General features: G+C 48.4%; 1 protein-coding gene across 16 annotated transcripts in view; it reads left to right on the top strand.

The window, feature by feature from the left end:
• The window catches only part of Odf2 (outer dense fiber of sperm tails 2), a 43,198-nt gene that overhangs the window by 3,516 nt on the left and 22,161 nt on the right, over positions 1–17,521 (top strand). For 5 of the 16 annotated variants that reach the window (XM_036183168.1, XM_036183166.1, XM_036183167.1 and 2 more), the window contains 6 exons: positions 519–672; positions 941–1,066; positions 8,437–8,607; positions 9,597–9,757; positions 10,676–10,805; positions 11,301–11,432. In XM_036183168.1, the coding sequence (XP_036039061.1) occupies positions 565–672; positions 941–1,066; positions 8,437–8,607; positions 9,597–9,757; positions 10,676–10,805; positions 11,301–11,432 (828 nt within the window). In that variant the 5' untranslated portion in view covers positions 519–564. The remainder of the gene's footprint in view (positions 1–518; positions 673–940; positions 1,067–8,436; positions 8,608–9,596; positions 9,758–10,675; positions 10,806–11,300; positions 11,433–17,521) is intronic. The other 11 variants (XM_036183162.1, XM_036183158.1, XM_036183157.1 and 8 more) reach the window with 5 other exon arrangements.

Here is a 17,521-nt window from a genome sequence, read left to right as displayed (position 1 = left end):
AAGAATGAGGGGAGACGGGAATAGGGGCTGCAAGGTACCTGTACCTGGGGTACGGCCCTGCTCATGTTAGACTCCATTAGAGTCTTCACAACCTCCTCATCCTTGGCGTCCCCACTGGCCTTTGTGTCCTAGTGTCTTTTTGCGTGTGTTCTGATTTATTCTACACCTTAACCATTTTGTGTGTTTCCCATACTGATTTGCATGTGTAGTTGAAAGATGTGCATTGCAGCTGAACTGCACTAGGTCCCAGAAGGAGCTGCCCAGCACAGTGGACTGGGTGGGGCTGCAGCTCTAAGGACCCCTGTGGCTTCCCTTGGGCTTTTAGAGGACCCTATCCCCAGTGGACCTGGATGCCTTCAGCTGGGACCTCTGTGGAGTCCGCCTAAGTGATCCTCCTGCCTTGCTTCCTGCCTGCATGCCTGTAGTTGGTAGCTGTCCTGCTCACTTGGTGGCTGTGCTTTCAGGTGTCCCCAGAAGCCACTGAGCTTTGTTTTCATGCCCAGTTTACTTATCCACAGATCAACCTTTTTTGTGTTGCCCTCCCCTGCCTGCCAGAGGTGAACCATGAAGGACCGATCTTCAACTCCCCCCTTACATGTTCACGTGGATGAGAACACTCCTGTCCACGTCCACATAAAAAAACTCCCGAAACCATCAGCAGCCACCAGCCAGGTAGGAGCCTGGCAGCAGTGCTGTGAGGTTACAGCTGTGGATCAGGGCGCTGTCTCCTGGCCCGGCCTCCTCGCACTTCTGACTCCGAAGGTTTGGGAGACACTCACACTTCTCTGGAGGTCACTTGCCTGGTTAGAAGGTAGACCACTGTTCAGCAGCCGCAGTAAAGTTACCAAGAAGAGGCATCGCTGCAGAGGTGGTGTATGCCACCAGAGTGGTACTGGGCAGCTGGACCTGGAGATAACTCTGGTTTTGTCCCTTTCTACAGAAATCTCATAAGCGCGGAATGAAAGGGGACACCGTGAATGTACGGCGGAGTGTCCGGGTGAAAACCAAGGTACCTTGGATGCCCCCTGGAAAATCATCTGCGCGTCATGTGGGATGCAAGTGGGAGGTAGGCTCAGTCTTGTTCAGGCTTCTCTTCTTGGACTGGTCAGTCAGATTCTAGCAGGCCTCAAACTTGGTATGACTGAGAAATTCCAGTAAACTTCATTTACTGATTGCCTTAGTAAACCCTAAGGCATGCAGCACTACTTAGGTCTGTGGCATTGCTTTGTGGTAGGTCCTCTGTTCTAGCATAGAGATGAAACAGCTGGGAACTGACTTCCCTTGGAGTCTTAGGACTCCGTCTCATTTTGGAGACTGAATTCAGCCTCTGCTTTCCAAATAGATTTATGTGTCTCTCATAGTATCTGACGCATAATCAAAGCTAAGGTTTGGTATGCGTGTGAGTGTACATATACCAACATATAAAATAGCCAAGAAAATGTAGTCATATGGACAAGGCAAGTATCTCATCCACACTGCTTTTGAAGGAGTCTCTGGGGGGAAACAATGAATTGCTTTCATCATTAGTAGCCCAAGAGAATATGTGTCTTATAGTTGTACCTTAATAGTGTTTATCCATGTACCTACCCACTCATCTGTCCATCCGACCATCTACCTACCCACTCATTCATCCACCCACTTATCTCCCAGCCCCAGCCATCTGTTCACCAGCACCCCTACTCAGCCATCCATTCAACGATTCATACACAGTACATTTCCTGAGACTTGTACCAGGCATTGGCAGCACAGGCAGTCTAGCTACAACCTGGCGAGACGTGCTTCTTTCTTCTTCATCCTAAGTGCATTGCAGTGAAGAGCTCAGTGATAAGGAACGGCTAAAGAGCTTTTGACTGTGTTTTGAACGATGCTTTCATCAGTGGAAGTAAAGGCTTCAAACAATGCTAGGTGGATCAGGTGTGGCGCCTCACACCTTTAATCCCAACACTCAGCACTCTGTGAGGCAGAGGCAGGCTGATCTTTGAGTTCGAGGCCAGCCTAGTCTACATAGTGAGTTCCAGGCCAGCCAAGGCTACATGGTGAGACCCTGTTTCAAACACAACAAAACATGCTCAGCCTGATCTTTTAGAGACAGCCTTTTTCTTATAGTTTGTTACTCTGAAAATGAGAAACCCAAGAATGGCTGTAATTCTGATGCTCATAATCATACCACATGGATTTGATTCTTTAATTTGTCAGTTTATCCTTTGTGGACAAGAGGAACCTGCGTATCCTCAGGAATGCATGAAAAGTGTTAGGAACAGTATAAGAACACAAGGAAGATGGGCATTTCTGGCTGGGGGGTGTGGCTCACTGGTAGAGTGCGTGCTTATCATGTGTGAGGCCCTGAGTTCAGTGCCCTAGTAAATGCCCCTCTAAAAGATACTGCTCCCCCAAAAGAAGGTTGAAATAAAAATGATCCCTTTACATTGTTTTACTACTTTAGTAGTAATCATTGAAAAGTAAGTTTGAAACATTGTTTACAGAGAAGTACTAGATGTGAATGTCTGCAATCCTAGCACTTGGGAGGCTGAAACAGGAGGATTGCTAAGAGTTAGTAGAGGCCAACTGGACTTAGCGAGGCCTTGTCTCAATCATAAAATAAAGAAATTGGAACAAACACAGCAAGGTATCATTTTTTATTGACTGGAAAGGAGTTTAAAGCATCCGAGAGATGCTTCAGTGGTTAACATCACTGACCTGGGTTCAATACCAGCGCCTACAAGGTTGCTCACATGTCCTAACATCAGCTCTGCTGCTCTCTCTGTAAGACTCCAGGGAAGTCAGTTCCCAACTGTTTGATGTGACGCCCTCTTCTGGCCTCTGCAGGCATGCAGCACACACATGATATACAGCCATACAAGCAGGCAAAACATAACATAAATTAAAAATAAGTGAATCTAAAAATATTAAAACAATAAAAATTTTGAAGCAGAAAGGGTTGTAAAAGGTTACAGTTATCCCATGTCATCAAGCATATGAGCAGTCAACTTTTTGTTTGTTTGTTTTCGTTTTTTTGAGACAGGGTTTCTCTGTGTAGCTTTGTGCCTTTCCTGGAACTCGCTCTGTAGCCCAGGCTGGCCTCAAACTCAGAGAGATCTGCCTGCCTCTGCCTCAAAGTGCTGGGATTAAAGGCATGTGCCACCACTGTCTGGCTTGAGCAATCAACTTTTTAAGGCGTTATTGTTGTTGAGACAGGGTCTCATGTAGCTTAAGCTGGCTTCAAACTCGATATAATTGAGGATGACTTTGAATTTCTTTTTTAAAAATTTAAGGGGTTGGGGATTTAGCTCAGTAGTAGAGTGCTTGCCTAGCAAGCACAAAGCCCTAGGTTTGGTCCTCAGCTGGGGATGGAGGTGGGGGATTCAAGATTTAAAAAATTTGTTATTTTATGTGCATGAGTAATCGTCAGCATGTGTGTCTGTGCCACTTGTGTGCCCAGTGTCCATGGAGGCCTGTGAAGGGCAATAAGTCCCTGGAACTGGAGTTACAGATGGCTGTGAGCCACCATGTGGGTGCTGGTTAGATCCGGGTCCTCTGGAAGAGCAGCCAGTGCTCTTTACCGCTGAGCCATCTCTCCAGCCTCAAGCTTTAGTTTTAGTTTTGTGTATTGTGGGTGTGTCTTTGTGGATGCAGGTGCCTGAAGTGGGTCAAGGCTTTGGATTCTCCTGGAGTTGAAGTTATGGGCAGATCACTGGATGTGGGCACTGGTGACTGGATTCCAGTGCTTGCCAAGAACAGTACATCTTCTTAATGCTGAGCCATCTCTCAGGTCTTTTTTGTTTTTACTTTTTTTTTTTTTGTTTTTTTTGGTTTTTTTTGGAGCTGAGGATCAAACCCAGAGCCTTGCGCTTGCTAAGCAAACGCTCTACCACTGAGCTAAATCCTCAACCCTGTTTTTACTTTTTGAGACAGGGTCTCACTGCTTATCTCTGGCTGGCCTAGAACTCACTGTGTAGCTCTGGCTAGCTTGAAACTCACTATGTAGCCCTGGCTGGCCTAGAACTCACTGTATAAATCTGACTGGCCTAGAACTCACTTTGTAGCCCTGGCTGACCTAGAACTCACAGCATCTTCCTGTCTCTGCTGAGTTTTTTGCTGTTTGTTTTTGTTTGGTTGTTATTGTTTTGTTTTTTCTAGACAGGGTTTCTCTCTGTAGCCCTGGCTGTCCTGGAACTCGATGTAGATCAGGCTGGCCTCCAACTCAGAGATCCAACTGCCTCTGTCTCCCGAGTGCTGGGATTAAAGGCATATGCCACCACCACCGCCGGGCTGCTTCTGCTGAGATTAATGGCATGTGGCACTGTACTGTGCCCAGCCTTCCAACCCTTTTCTTTTTTTCTTTTTCTTTCTTTTTTTTTTTTTTTGAGATAGGGTCTTTATTATATAGTTATATAGTTCTTTGGTTGTCCTGGAACTTACAATGTAGACCATGCTGGCCTTGTACTCTCAGAGATCCACCTGTCTCTGCCTCATGAGTACTGAGTTTAAAGGCCTGTGTCACATACTTGGCTCCTGCCCTTTTTAAAAATTAAAAAGGTGTTGTGTGCATGCATGTGCAGATGCATGTATACATGGCAGTGAGGACAGCCTCTACTATCTTTCCTTGGGAGATCTTCAACTTGTTTTTTTGTTTTTGTGACAGGGTCTCACTGAACCTGAAACTTGCCAAGTAGGTGAGGCTGGCTGGCCATCGATCCCTAGGGATCTTCCAGTCTCTGTCCCTCCAGAGGTGGAGTCACAGGCATGTACCACTGAGCCTGGATTTTTTTTTTTTTTTTTTTTTTTTAATGAGTTCTGAGTATTGAACTCAGGTCTTCATGTTTATGTGGCAAGCACTTTATTGACTAAACTATCTTCCTGGCCCTGACTGAATTTCTGATGCTTCTGCTGGACCAATAGCTATAAACCACTGCACCTGTTTTTCTGTGGTCCTGGGGATTGAACCCAGGGCTTCTCACATGCTCAGCAAACACTCTACCAACTGAACTACAGCCCTAGACTATTTCTAGATATTTTAAAAATCACACTTATGGGGGCTGGAGAGATGGGTCTATAATCCAAGCACTGAATGGACCAAGAAGTGGGCAAGAAGATTGCTGTGTGTTTGAGGTCAACCCAGGCTACATAGATCCTGGGTTAAACAAAAAAAGAAAGCATGCCAGGCTTTGTGGCTTAGATCTGTAATCTCAGTACTCAGAGGATGAGGCAGGAAAGTTGCCATGAGTTTGAGGCCATCCTGGACCCATCCACGCTCCCCATCAACCAAATACTGGTTTGGTGGCTTATGCCTCTAATTCTAGCATTGGATAGGCTGAGGCTGCAGTATTTAAAAAAAAAAAAAAAGAAAAGAAAGAAAAAAGAGGCCTACAAGTTGCTCTGTGGATGAAAAGTACTTGCCTGATGATCGGAGTTCAGTCCCTGGACCAGCATGGTGGAAGGGAGCTGTTGTGAGTGCTGGTCAGACAGCTCAGTGGTTACATAGCTGGTTGTGCTATTGGAGCCTGGGAGCCGAGTTAGAGTCCTGTAAGTCATGGAGGGGTAGGTGTCGAGAACAACCTCCAGAAGTTGTTCCCTGACCTACACACACCCACACCCACACCCACACTATACACTGTGGAAATTGGCTTCCTGTTGCTGTGGATTGCTGGGACAAATAGTCCTGCTTAATCTAAGAGATTCCCGGAGAAGTGACTTGTCCAAGCTCTCCCAGGAGTTCACACTGCAGCTGCTTTTTTCTGCTTTGTTCTTGGTCTGCCTCTGTCCCCTTCCTGATCATTCCTAGAAAGCTGGACCTCACAGTTTCCATTGTGAACGAAAGGGAGAAGACCCCAGGGGGTCTATATTTGGGAGAGAGACCAAAGGTTGCTACAAATCCTGAGGGCCGGTTTGTTGTTGTTTTTTAAATTTTACATGTATGAGTGTTTTGCCTTCATGGATGTATGTGCACTGTGTGTGCCTGGTGTCACAGAGGTCAGAAGACGGCACTGGGCCAGATGGTTGTGAACCACCATATTGATGCAGCAAGTGTCCTTAACCACGGAGCCATCTCTCCAGCCCCACCTGGGGTATTCTTGTTTGATTTGGCGGTGGCGGTGGCGGCGGCGGCGCTGGAGCTTGAACTCAGAGTCCCAGCTCAGCATGCACCCTGGCATTGAGCTACTACATTCCTCCCCTAACTTGATCTCCCCACCATTGTTTGCCTTCTGAATTGTTTTGAGAAAGGGTCTCATTGCATAGCTGGCAGAGGAGCACCTGCCTCTGCCTGCCCAGGGCCAGGCTTGCTGGCGTGTGCCACCACGCCAGCTTCCAGCTCTCCTCTGGCCTTTTCTCATCACTGCTGCCTCATTACCTATCAAAGTGACCTCTGCCCTGGTCACTGCTCATCACATTTTTAGTTCTGCATGAATTCAGGTTTTTTGGTTTTTTTTTTTTTCTTCTTGGGTTTTCGAGACAGGGTTTCTCTACTTAGCCCTGGCTGTCCTGAATATCATGAAACTAGCTCTTTAGACCAGACTGGCCTGGAACTTATGGAGATCTGCCTGCTTTTGTCTCCTGAATACTGGGATTAAAGGCATGTGCCGCCACCACCACCCCTGGGCAATTTTTATTTTATTTTTTGTGTATATGAGTCTTGCCTATATGTATATCTGAATACTGTGTGCGTCCAGTACCAGCAGAAGCCAGAGAGGGTGTCAGATCCCCTGGAACTGGAGTAAAAAGAGGTGTGAGCAGCCTGTGTGTGCTGGGAGTAGCAAGTACTCTTACCGGCTGAGCCACATCTCTCCCCGTTTTGTTTTGTATGTTACTCGGGATTACATAAAGGCCCTGCATATACTAGGCCAGTGTTCCACCACTGAGCTATACCTCCAGGCTATTGCTGTTTGAAAATAGAGTTGAAGTGATACTCTAAGCATTCTTTGCTCTTTTCTCAGAAGTCGCCTCATTCTTTTGTTCTTAGTAAGAATTGAGGCACATTTCTCTTGTGACTTCATAAGCCGTTTCTGTACGTTTTCTGTTTTTGCATTACTTGGGATGAAAACCAGGGCTTGGTGATGCTGGAAGGGCTCTGCGCTGAGCTGTAGCCCCAGCTCTGGAGATGTTATTTTCCTCATGCTTTTTTTTTTTCCCTTCAGTGAGGTCTTGCTGTGTTGCCCAGGCTGGCCTGAATCCATGGGCTCAGGTGATTCTCCTGCCTCAGATTTAGCAGTAACTGGGACTGAAGGTGTAGTGTTAATTTTTATTTTGTTTTGTTTCTGAGACAGGGTCTCATTGAAGTCAGGGCTGACCTCAAACTTACTGTGTAATGGAGGATGACCTTGAATTTACAATCCTCCTGCCTTTACCTCTCATGGCTAAGATTACAGGTGTGTGCCACCACTCCCAGCTCTTTGTTTTGTTTTATTGTAAGGATTAAATTTAGGGCCATGTATGCTAGGCAAATTCTTCACCATTGAGCTGTGGCCTCTTTGAATTCTTGTGGGTTTTTGTTTGTTTTTATTTTTCCAGACAGGGTTTCTCTGTGTAGACCCAGTTGTCCCTGAACTTGCTCTGTAGACCATGCTGTCCTGGAACTCACAGAGATCCCCCTGCCTCTGCCTCCTGAGTGCTGGGATTATAGAGTATATACATTTGAGTGTGTGTGTTCATGGAGACCAGAAGAGTACATCAGGTTCCCTGGAACTGGAGTTACAGGCAGTTGGGAAACACCTGCTGTGCTGGGAACAGAATTCTGGTTCTTTGCAAGATTGTACACACTCTTAACTGTGGAGCTATCTCTCTAGCCTCCATTATTCTTGAAGTTCTGTTTTATGGATATTTTGCCTGTGTATGTAAAGCACCATATGTATGTCTTGGAAAGCCGTAAGAGATGCATCATATCCCTTGGAATTTGGGAAACAAGGTTTCTCTGTGTAGCCCTGGCTGTCCTGGAACTTGCTCTGTAGACCAGGTTGGCCTAAAACTCGGAGATCAGCCTGCCTCTGCCTCCTGAGTGCTGGGATTGAAGGCGTGTGCCACCACATCTCTCTCTCTCTCTCTCTCTGTCTCTCTCTCTCTCTCTCTCTCTCTCTTTTTTTTTAAAGGTAGAGTGCAGGCTCAGGTGATCTTCCCAGAAGTCTCAGTCTCCCAAGTAGCTGGGACTGTTCAGGCACACAGCACCCAAACCTGCTTTCTTTATAAATTAACATTCTAACCTATGCCTTTTCTTTCAATGTTAGAAATTCTTCAAAGGCATCATTTAGACTTGGGTAGGTAATGCTCCCCTCAGGAAGGTCTGGAGCGGTTGGTTCCTGGGCAGGATCTCTGGGGTTGGCCATTAGCTTGTGTTGGCTCTGCCACCTTGGCAGCAGCAAGCCTCCCGTGCACATGTAATTACCGTAGAATTCTGTCAGAGGCTTGACCTCAGCCACTTATGTGTGTCTCCCTCCTCTGCATCAGACTCCACCTCACTGTCTGGAGATCACACCACCATCTTCAGAGAAGCTGGTCTCGGTGATGCGATTAAGTGACCTCTCTACAGAAGACGACGATTCCGGTCACTGTAAAATGAACCATTACGATAAGAAGATTGACAGTCTAATGAACGCGGTTGGTTGTCTCAAGTCTGAGGTGAGGGAGCTGGTGGGCTAGACAACTAGAACCCTGAGAACAAGCAGGATGGGCTAAGCAGGTTAGCCTGTGGATGCTCCTCCCAGGCTGCCTCTCTGTGGGTCTCCTGTCCCTCCTCAGCAGACCTTCCCAGGACATCTGTTTGGAGAGGTTACTGGGCAGCTTGCATTTCCTCCATACTAGGAGAACTCTCTAAGATTAATTTCCCAGTCTCTCCATGGTGGCCAGATGTGACTACTGTAGTCAGGAGCTGGTGGGGTTAGCTCCTGTTTTGTCTGTTTGGAGGCAGTCTTACTATGTAGCCCTGCCATGGGCTGTCCTCGTTCTGCCTTCTGAGGACTGCAGTTACAGGAGTGTGTACTTCTCCCCAGATGAGTGCCTTTAAAACAGCACAGCCTTCGCTGCTTAGAAAAGCTGAAGAAGAGCAGAGGAGACAGGGGAGCCTGTCTTCACTTGTGGCAGTGAAGCTTGGGAGGAGGGAGTGGAGCTGGAAACACCCCCGGCCATGCAAGGACACTCCCCCCCCCCCCCCCCACACACCAGGAAGCAGGTGGGGCTGGCATTAAAAGTCAGGTCCTTACTGCTGAGGTGTCTGGACTCTTCTGCTTATCGGCGGTCCTGAGACCTTTCTGGAGAACTGAGAGCCGACTTCTCTGACAAACAGGCCCTCCTGGCTGCACAGCCCACTGCCCTTTTTTTGTGACATCTTTCCACCAGTGGCATGCCAACTGTACTACTGTTGCTGTCCTGCCCCACCCCTGGCCAGCACACAGCACTCATTTTCTTTGTACTTGGGTTCTTCATGTGTAGACTAGGTGGAGTGTAGGTCCAGAGGAGAGTCAATATTTGTGTGACTGTGCACTGAGACAATGCCCAGAAGGCCTCAGGCACAGAGCCCCATCATACTTCTTAGAAGGGTTAGATGTAGCAATGTGGCCTCAGGGAAGAGCCGTCCCTTCATTGGCCCTTTCCTGGGTCCCCTCTCCAAGGTCAAGATGCAGAAAGGCGAACGTCAAATGGCCAAAAGGTTCCTGGAGGAGAGGAAGGAAGAGCTGGAGGAGGTTGCTCATGAGCTGGCAGAGACGGAGCATGAAAACACAGTGCTCAGACACAACATCGAGCGCATCAAAGAGGAGAAGGACTTCACCATGTAAGGGAGCCTGGCTGGGCCACACTGCTCCGGGTTGACTCCCTCCTGCCAGCCCAGAGGAAGCAGCCCTGCTAGTGCTGTGGGGGCCTGCTCAGTATAGCACACAGCTTTCCTTGGGGACAAATGAGCACCCAGTGTGGTGGTGTGGGTAGTGGCCAGAGAACTCCTTTACATAGGGGCTTGGGGGAGACAGGACTGTGGAGTTAGGCAGGAAGGCATTAGAAGATGAAACGCTGGGAACCTTGAATGGGGAGACCGAGGGAGGGCATCATTTATCTCAAGCAATAGGAAGTAGGTCAAGACTGGCTGCTGCAGAGGGCAAAAATGCCTCAGAGATGGCAGGTTGTGGAGTTGGGATCTTTCTGTCCAGTTGCAGGTAGAGAATCCAAGGCCTGAGAATGCTCAATGTTTACCCTTGAGCCACACCCCCTAGCCTGTTGGGTAACACTTTGAGGATGTAGAGAACACTTTTAAAAGCTGAGCAGTGACCAGGCATGGTGGCACATGCTTGTAGTCCCAGCATCAGGAGGTAGATCCAGGATTGGGAATTGAAGACCAGTTCCTGTGACATAAGCAAGTCCAAAAGCCAGCCTCAGCTACATGAGAGCAGGCTTCAGACAACCAGAGTGACAGAAAGAAGAGATGAATGAGCTCAAGAACATGGAGGCAGTCTTGAGATAGTCAAGGTCATTGGTTATGCCATGATATCTCTGCTAGAGGCTCTGTTTTAATACTGAAGCAAGTATGACTCTGGGTCTTACTTCTAGAAGGCCACCTGGGCAGGGATGCCTCCCTGCAAACCTTCCCCATTGTTTCCTGGCAGAAGGGGAGTCTCTCAGGCCATTGTGAGGTGGGCTTCAGAGCTCTGGGCAGGCTGGGCCTTGCCATCGCTCAGGAAGCCTGTTTTTCTGGCCCCAGGCTTCAGAAGAAACACCTCCAGCAGGAGAAGGAGTGCCTCATGTCCAAATTGGTAGAGGCTGAAATGGACGGAGCAGCTGCTGCCAAGCAAGTCATGGCCTTGAAGGATACCATCGGGAAGCTAAAAACCGTAGGTGGAGCCCTAGGATGGGGTGGGTGGGGGGGGGGGGGGGGCTTTACGCAGTCATCAGGCTGACTTTATGACATCCCAGGCTGGGGGAGGGCACACCTAACTGCTCAGTCCCAATCCCCACTTCCTGGGCCTTGGTCCTTGAAGATGACCTCTGTTGATCAGAGCATCTGAAGAGACTAAATCATGGGCCACTTGGGATCACAGTGAGTCAAGGCATGTGGTTGATTCCTGCAAGTGTCAGCCACTAGATGTTGCCACCATCTCTCTTGCCTCCTGCACCATACACTGAGCACTCCCAACCCTCTCTCCACCTTTCCTCTGCCCTAGGCCCACTTCCCGAGACCTGCCCTTGACCCCTGTTGCCCAGCTCCTCTTGTTTGGGCTTCCTGGCACCTCCACCTCTTAAAACACTCATGGGCCTGTCTCCCCTGCTGTGTAACACATGCATGGGCCTGCCTCCCCCTACACTGTTAACACAAGCTTCTCCTCCAGGAGAAACAGATGACTTGCACCGACATCAACACCTTGACGAGGCAGAAGGAACTTCTCCTGCAGAAGCTGAGCACCTTTGAGGAGACCAACCGCACCCTCCGAGATCTGCTGAGGGAACAGCACTGCAAAGAGGTGAGTACCTGACCTGGCGTGGTCTCGTGCACTTCTCTCCTCCCTGCCCAGTTCTGGAATCCTGCTTGGTTGTCTGTCAACAACTGCGGAAGGCTTGGCCTGAAAGGACCAGGGAGTCATTGACCCAAGTGTTTGCTACTGTCACACTGGTCTTGAAGCCAAGCCCCACAGCAGAAGGACCTCAACAGACAGATGGCATTCTGGGAGAAGGGAAGGGGAAGTCCTAGACCTGATGTTTTCTGTCCCCCTCTTCTTCTTCTTTTCTCTCTGCTCCCTCCTCTCTTTTTCCCTTGAATCATAAGCTCACAGTTTTCAAAATGCTGGAGTTAAAGGTGGGGTACTACACCTGCCTCAGACTGCATTTGACCTCAGGTGGAAAAATGAGTATTGGCTGGTGTCCAAAAATTGGGTGGTGTCACTTGGGCTACATAGTGAGACCGTGGTGCAAATGAACTTTAAAAAGGGCAGAGCACTCCAGGTGTGGTGGCGCACACCTTTAGTCCCACCACATGGGAGGCAGAAGCAGGCAGATCTCAGAGTTTAAAGCCAGCCTGATCTACAGAGCAAGTTCCAGGACAGCCAGGGACACCCTGTTCCTAAACAAACAAACAAACAAACAAAGGGATGGGTGGGGTTGGGGTGGCCAAGAACAAAATAGGAGGGAACAAAGCTGGGGATGTTGCTCAGTGCTGGAGGCCTTGCCTCTCCCACGGAGCCCTCCAGGTTTAATCCATAGTGCCACAGAAAAATAGATATTTTTGTGTGTGTATGAATGTGTGTGCATGGCTATGTACTCTTACACCACAGCAAACATGGAGATCAGAGGATAATTTTGTGGAGTTGGTTCTTCTACCTTTATGTGGGCTCCAGGAGTCAAATTCAGGTCACCGGGCTTACATAGTCATCCTAAGCACCTTTACCTGCTGAGCCATATTTCAGGGCTCCTCTTTATTTTATCCTGAGAGGGGTCTCTCATAGCCCACGCTACTCTCTAGTAGCAGTCAGTCTGAACTCTTGGTCCTCCTGTGTCCCCCTCCCAAGTGCTACGAAAGACGTGTGAGCCTCCACGCCTGGCTCTGATGTTCCTGGAACTCTTTCGTAGACCAGGCTGGTCTTGAACTCATAGAGATCCTCCTCTCTCTGCCTCTGCCTCCTGAGTGCTGGGACTAAAGGTGTGTGCCACCATGCCCAGGCCTTGAATATGGACTTGAACAAGAGGGAGACAGTAGGGCAGTAGTCTTTTGGGTGGAGATGGGTGTCTCATTTTGTAGCTGGCCTGGGACTTGGGATTGCCATACTACTATTCTTCCTGTGTGCTGGGAATCCAGGTCTGAACTGCCATACCTGGCCCCGGCATACTGTTTTGTGATAGGTGTACTTTATGGAATCAAAGATAATTAATGTATGTAGGACATAACATTTCACATATGTGGTAGCAACACTTCAAAGCTTCTTTCAACAATTTTTTTCTTACATGTTATTAGCCAGAGTCATTATGTTATATGGTGAGTCTCTTAAACTTAACTATTTTGTAGCTGAAAAAAATTTGTTTAGAGATTTACTCGTGTGTGTGTGTGTGTGTGTGTGTGTGTGTGTGTGTGTGTGTGTGCGCGCGCGCGCGCGCGCGCGCGCGCAGTGCCTGTAGAGACCAGAGAGGACATCACCTCCCTTAGAGCTGGAGTGACAGCAGTCTGTGCTGCTGTGTAGGTCCTGGGAAGTGAACTCGGGTCCTATGCTCTGTTAACTGCTGAGCCACTTCTCCAGCCCTGTGACCAGCTAGTTATACCTCCTTGATCCGGTCACTGCCCTTCTCTGCTCCTGTGTTTGACTTTTGCAGATTGTATATATGAATGAGGTGATGTTGCCTTTGTCTGTCTGTGTCTGCCTTATTTCATTTAATATTGTGGTCCCCATGGTTAGCCATGCTGTCCCAAATGGCAGAGACCTCCCCCCACCATCCCCACAGCACTAATGATGGGTATCTGATTGTACATTGTGTGCACACTCATTCTTCAGTGGTTCTCAGTAGAGGTGACTCTGAACCTTGGAATTAGGAATACTGCTGTGTTAGCAAATGTCCATGTTTTCCCAGGGTTCTGGGGACTGTAGCAGTGGGGACATGAATGTTAGACAGGAGCTTACGTTCTGAGTTACATTCCCAGCCCAGTGCACATTCCTGAGAAGACTGTTTCTGTTTCGTTTCACACACATGCATGCACGCACACACTCACTCACTCACACACACACAGGCACACGTAAAATAGCTAATAAAAAGTGCTATACTCCCTGTCCACCTTTCAATGTCAAGTCCCTTGTGTCTCCATTTGTAATAACAATCTTCTCCTCAGAGGGAAACTTTTTTTTTTGTTTTTATTTTTCCTTTATGTGTATGGGTATTTTGCCTGAATGTGTGTTTGTACACCATGTTGAAACAAGAGTCTCATTCTATATATAGCCCAGGCTTGCCTGGAACTTGGCAATCCTCTTGCCTCTACCTCTCAAACCCACAACAATCCCGCTTCAGCCTCTCAGGTGCTGGGATTGCAGGTGTCAGCCACCATGTCTGACCAATACTTCTATGACATCCCTTTTCTCCTTTGGGCCTAATAGGGATTTTTGTTGCTATATTCTATATTGTAACGGATCCCTTCTGTTGATGGACACTTGAATTGTATTGATGTCTGTGTGCTTGAAAGTTTCTGAATGAGCATGGTAGCAGAGGCCTGAGAAGTGGAGGCAAGAGGATTGCCACAGTGATTTCCCAGCTACATAATGAGAATCTGTCTCAAATAAATAAATAAAAGTAAATAAATGAAAAGTCTAGAATATGATTCTACTAATGCTTCTAGTTATAGCCATATTCTTCTCTAAAATAGTTATACTTGTTTAATTTCTGGCTTGGTGATCTCAGGCAGGTAATTCATACCTCAGTTTTTCTTCTCTGACACGGGGAGAACATCCTTCTCTTGGGATTGTGCAAAGATGAGAGAATTTGTGGATGTGGACTGATGTCCTTCCTGGTATGTGACAAGTGCCTGGTAAATTGTAGATGCTGCTGCTTTTCCTGGAGGGTGAGGCCTTATACAGGTGTTTATTTATAGTGTAGACCCAGGCTAGCCTTGAACTCCTGATTACAAGTGGGTGCAACTACCTTTAGCTTTTATTTGGTTTTGGGATTGAGGCAGGGTCTTATGGATAGCTGAAGTATAACCTTGAATTCCTGAACTTTGACAAGCCAAGCCCTTGGTTCTGGTTTTACTTTGAATGGTTCTTATGTTGACTTAACTCTCTGTGTAATGTAGGCTAGCCTTCAATTTTCTTTTCTAAACAAATTTATTTTGCTGGGCAGTGGTGGTGCACACCTTTAGTCCCAACACTTGGGAGGTAGGTAGATCTCTGAGTTCAAGGCCAGCATGGTCTATAGAGTAAGTTTCAGGACAGTAGTACACAGAGAAACTTGTCTCACAAAAATCTTAAATATATATATATAATGTTTATTAGTCTCTTGTCTGCATGTATGTATATATGTACATACATGCCTGGTACCTGCAAAGCCCAGAAGAAAGGCATCAGATTGCCGGGACCTGGAGTTAAGGATAGTTTAGAGCTGCCGTGTGGGTTCTGGGTACCGAACTCAGGTCCTCAGCAAGAGCAACAAATGCTCTTAACTGCCAAGCCATCTCTCCAACCCCTGACCTTCAATTTTTTTTTTTTTAAGATTTACTATTTAAAGTGTGTGTGTGTGTGTGTGTGTGTGTGTGTGTGTGTGTGTGTGTGTCTGTGTGTCTGTGTGTCTGTGTGTGGGTGTGCATGTGAGTGCAGGTACCCTAGAAGGCCAAAGGCTAGAGGCCTAGGATCCCCTGGAATTGGATTTTGCAGGCAGTTGTGAGTCATCACATGGGAGCTGGACTTCAGATTGAGTCCCCTGGAGGAGCAGCGAGCACTCTTAGCCTTGAGTCGTCCCTCTCACCCTGGCTGATCAATTCAATGCTTACCTTCACCTCCCGCTGGTTAGGACTTCAGGGGCGCACACCAGGCTTTTCTCCTTTTATGACTTAACCTCTGTCATCCTGGAGCCTGTCTCGTACTGAGTTCCTACTCACAGCATGTCTGCTCTGTTCTGTGGGGCTCAGTGCCTACCTCGAAGGCACGTGCTCAGTGTTTGGACTGCTGCTCTGGCTTTGGAGTCTGAGTCCACTTCAGGCCCAACTCTGCCCCTTGCAGCTGTGTGGCCTCAGATCCTTTGCTTGTCCCAACCCCACCCTCAGTTAGGAAGTGAGTGAGTGCCCCTGAATACGGGAGGTTCATGGAGTGGGGTGTTTGGGGAGTGTAGGTGGTGGCAGGACCCTGAGTGACATGCCCGATTGCAACAGCTGCAGGGCTTTCCTTCCTTTCCTTTTGAGTGACAGTCTCACTGTGTGTCCAGTCTGCCCTTGCATGTTCCATCCTCCTACATGAGCCTCCCGGGTGCCCATTGCTATCCCTTGTCAGTACCGGTCCTTAGAAATGGCATCAGGGCACCTGGGAAATTAGAGGGAACAAGAGTGTGAGCCTCCTTCAAAGAATGCTTTGTTTGCATGTCAAGAAGCAGACTGGGGGGCAGTCCTAGACGTGCAGTGAGACAGTGAGCAGACTGGGGGGCAGTCCTAGACGTGCAGAGGGTGAGACAGTGAGCAGACTGGGGGGCAGTCCTAGACGTGCAGTGAGACAGTGAGCAGACTGGGGGGCAGTCCTAGACGGGCAGTGAGACAGTGAGCAGACTGGGGGGCAGTCCTAGACGGGCAGTGAGACAGTGAGCAGACTGGGGGGCAGTCCTAGACGGGCAGTGAGACAGTGAGCAGACTGGGGGGCAGTCCTAGACGGGCAGTGAGACAGTGAGCAGACTGGGGGGCAGTCCTAGACGGGCAGTGAGACAATGAGCAGACTGTGGGGGGCAGTCCTAGACGGGCAGTGAGACAATGAGCAGACTGGGGGGCAGTCCTAGACGGGCAGAGGGTGAGACAATGAACAGGGGGAAGCAGTGGTCATCAGAGGAAATCCAAACGGCTGTTGGCATCTAAGAGGCTGAGTCTTAGCCAGGTGGCGGTGGTGGCCCACACCTTCAGTCCCTGCACTTGGGAGGTAGGGGCAGGTAAATCTCTGAGTTCCAGGCCATCCTGGTCTATTGAAGTGAGTTCTAGGACAGCCAGGGCTACATAGAGAAACCCTGTCTTGGAAAACAGAACAACCAAAACGATGCTGGTCTTCCTGACGGTGAGGGAAGTGTGAATGAAGAGTGCAGAGACCTTGACTCCCCAGGACGGTGAGATTGGTGAAGCAAGCCTCAGCCTCTGCAGGGCCACTCTGCATGCCCAGCAGTGCCCATTGCCTCGGTGTCTGCAGTACAAATCCCAGAGCAGCCGAATTGTCCAGACTGTGGGAGGAGTTAATGTAGTGGAAGGTTAGAGACAAAGTGGGCTAGGGAGATAGCTCGGAGGGTAAAAATGCTTGCCATACAACTGTGAGGGCATGAGTTCAAATCCCTAGAACTGATGTAGAAGCTTCTGGGTAGAACTGGTGTCTATAATCCACTGGGGACACAGAGGTAGGGACAAGAGAATCCTGGTAGCTTAAGGACCAACTAGCCTGAGTCAAGTAGGACATGAGGACCAACACCTGAGGTTGTCTGCACACGCATACTGCGTGCATACCCTACATTCACACATGTGAGTGTGCACATACACAGCCTTGTCCATACACAGTGTATACATACATACAAATGCGAAAAGTTGAGAGACAGAGAAGGGCTTGAAAATTCAATAGAAGTCAGCTTGTAAATCCCAGCACTTTGGGAGGCAGGGGCAGAAGGATTGTAAAGATCACTGTAGGCCAGTCTGGGCTACACAGAGGTTCTGTCTGAAAAACGACTAACAGTAAAATGTAAAGGTGGGGCTGGAAAGATGGCTCAGCATTGCGAGCATTCCTGCTCCTGCAGAGGCCATTTGGTTGTCAGCACCCATGTGATGACACACAGCTATTTATAACTCTAGTTCCAGGGGATCTGATGCCACCTTCCGACTGCCTCAGGAACTAGGCACACATGTATTCAT

This window comes from Onychomys torridus, chromosome 4 (genome assembly GCF_903995425.1).
Source record: "Onychomys torridus chromosome 4, mOncTor1.1, whole genome shotgun sequence".
Lineage (NCBI taxonomy): Eukaryota > Metazoa > Chordata > Mammalia > Rodentia > Cricetidae > Onychomys > Onychomys torridus.
This window is presented reverse-complemented; position numbering and strand designations above follow the sequence as displayed.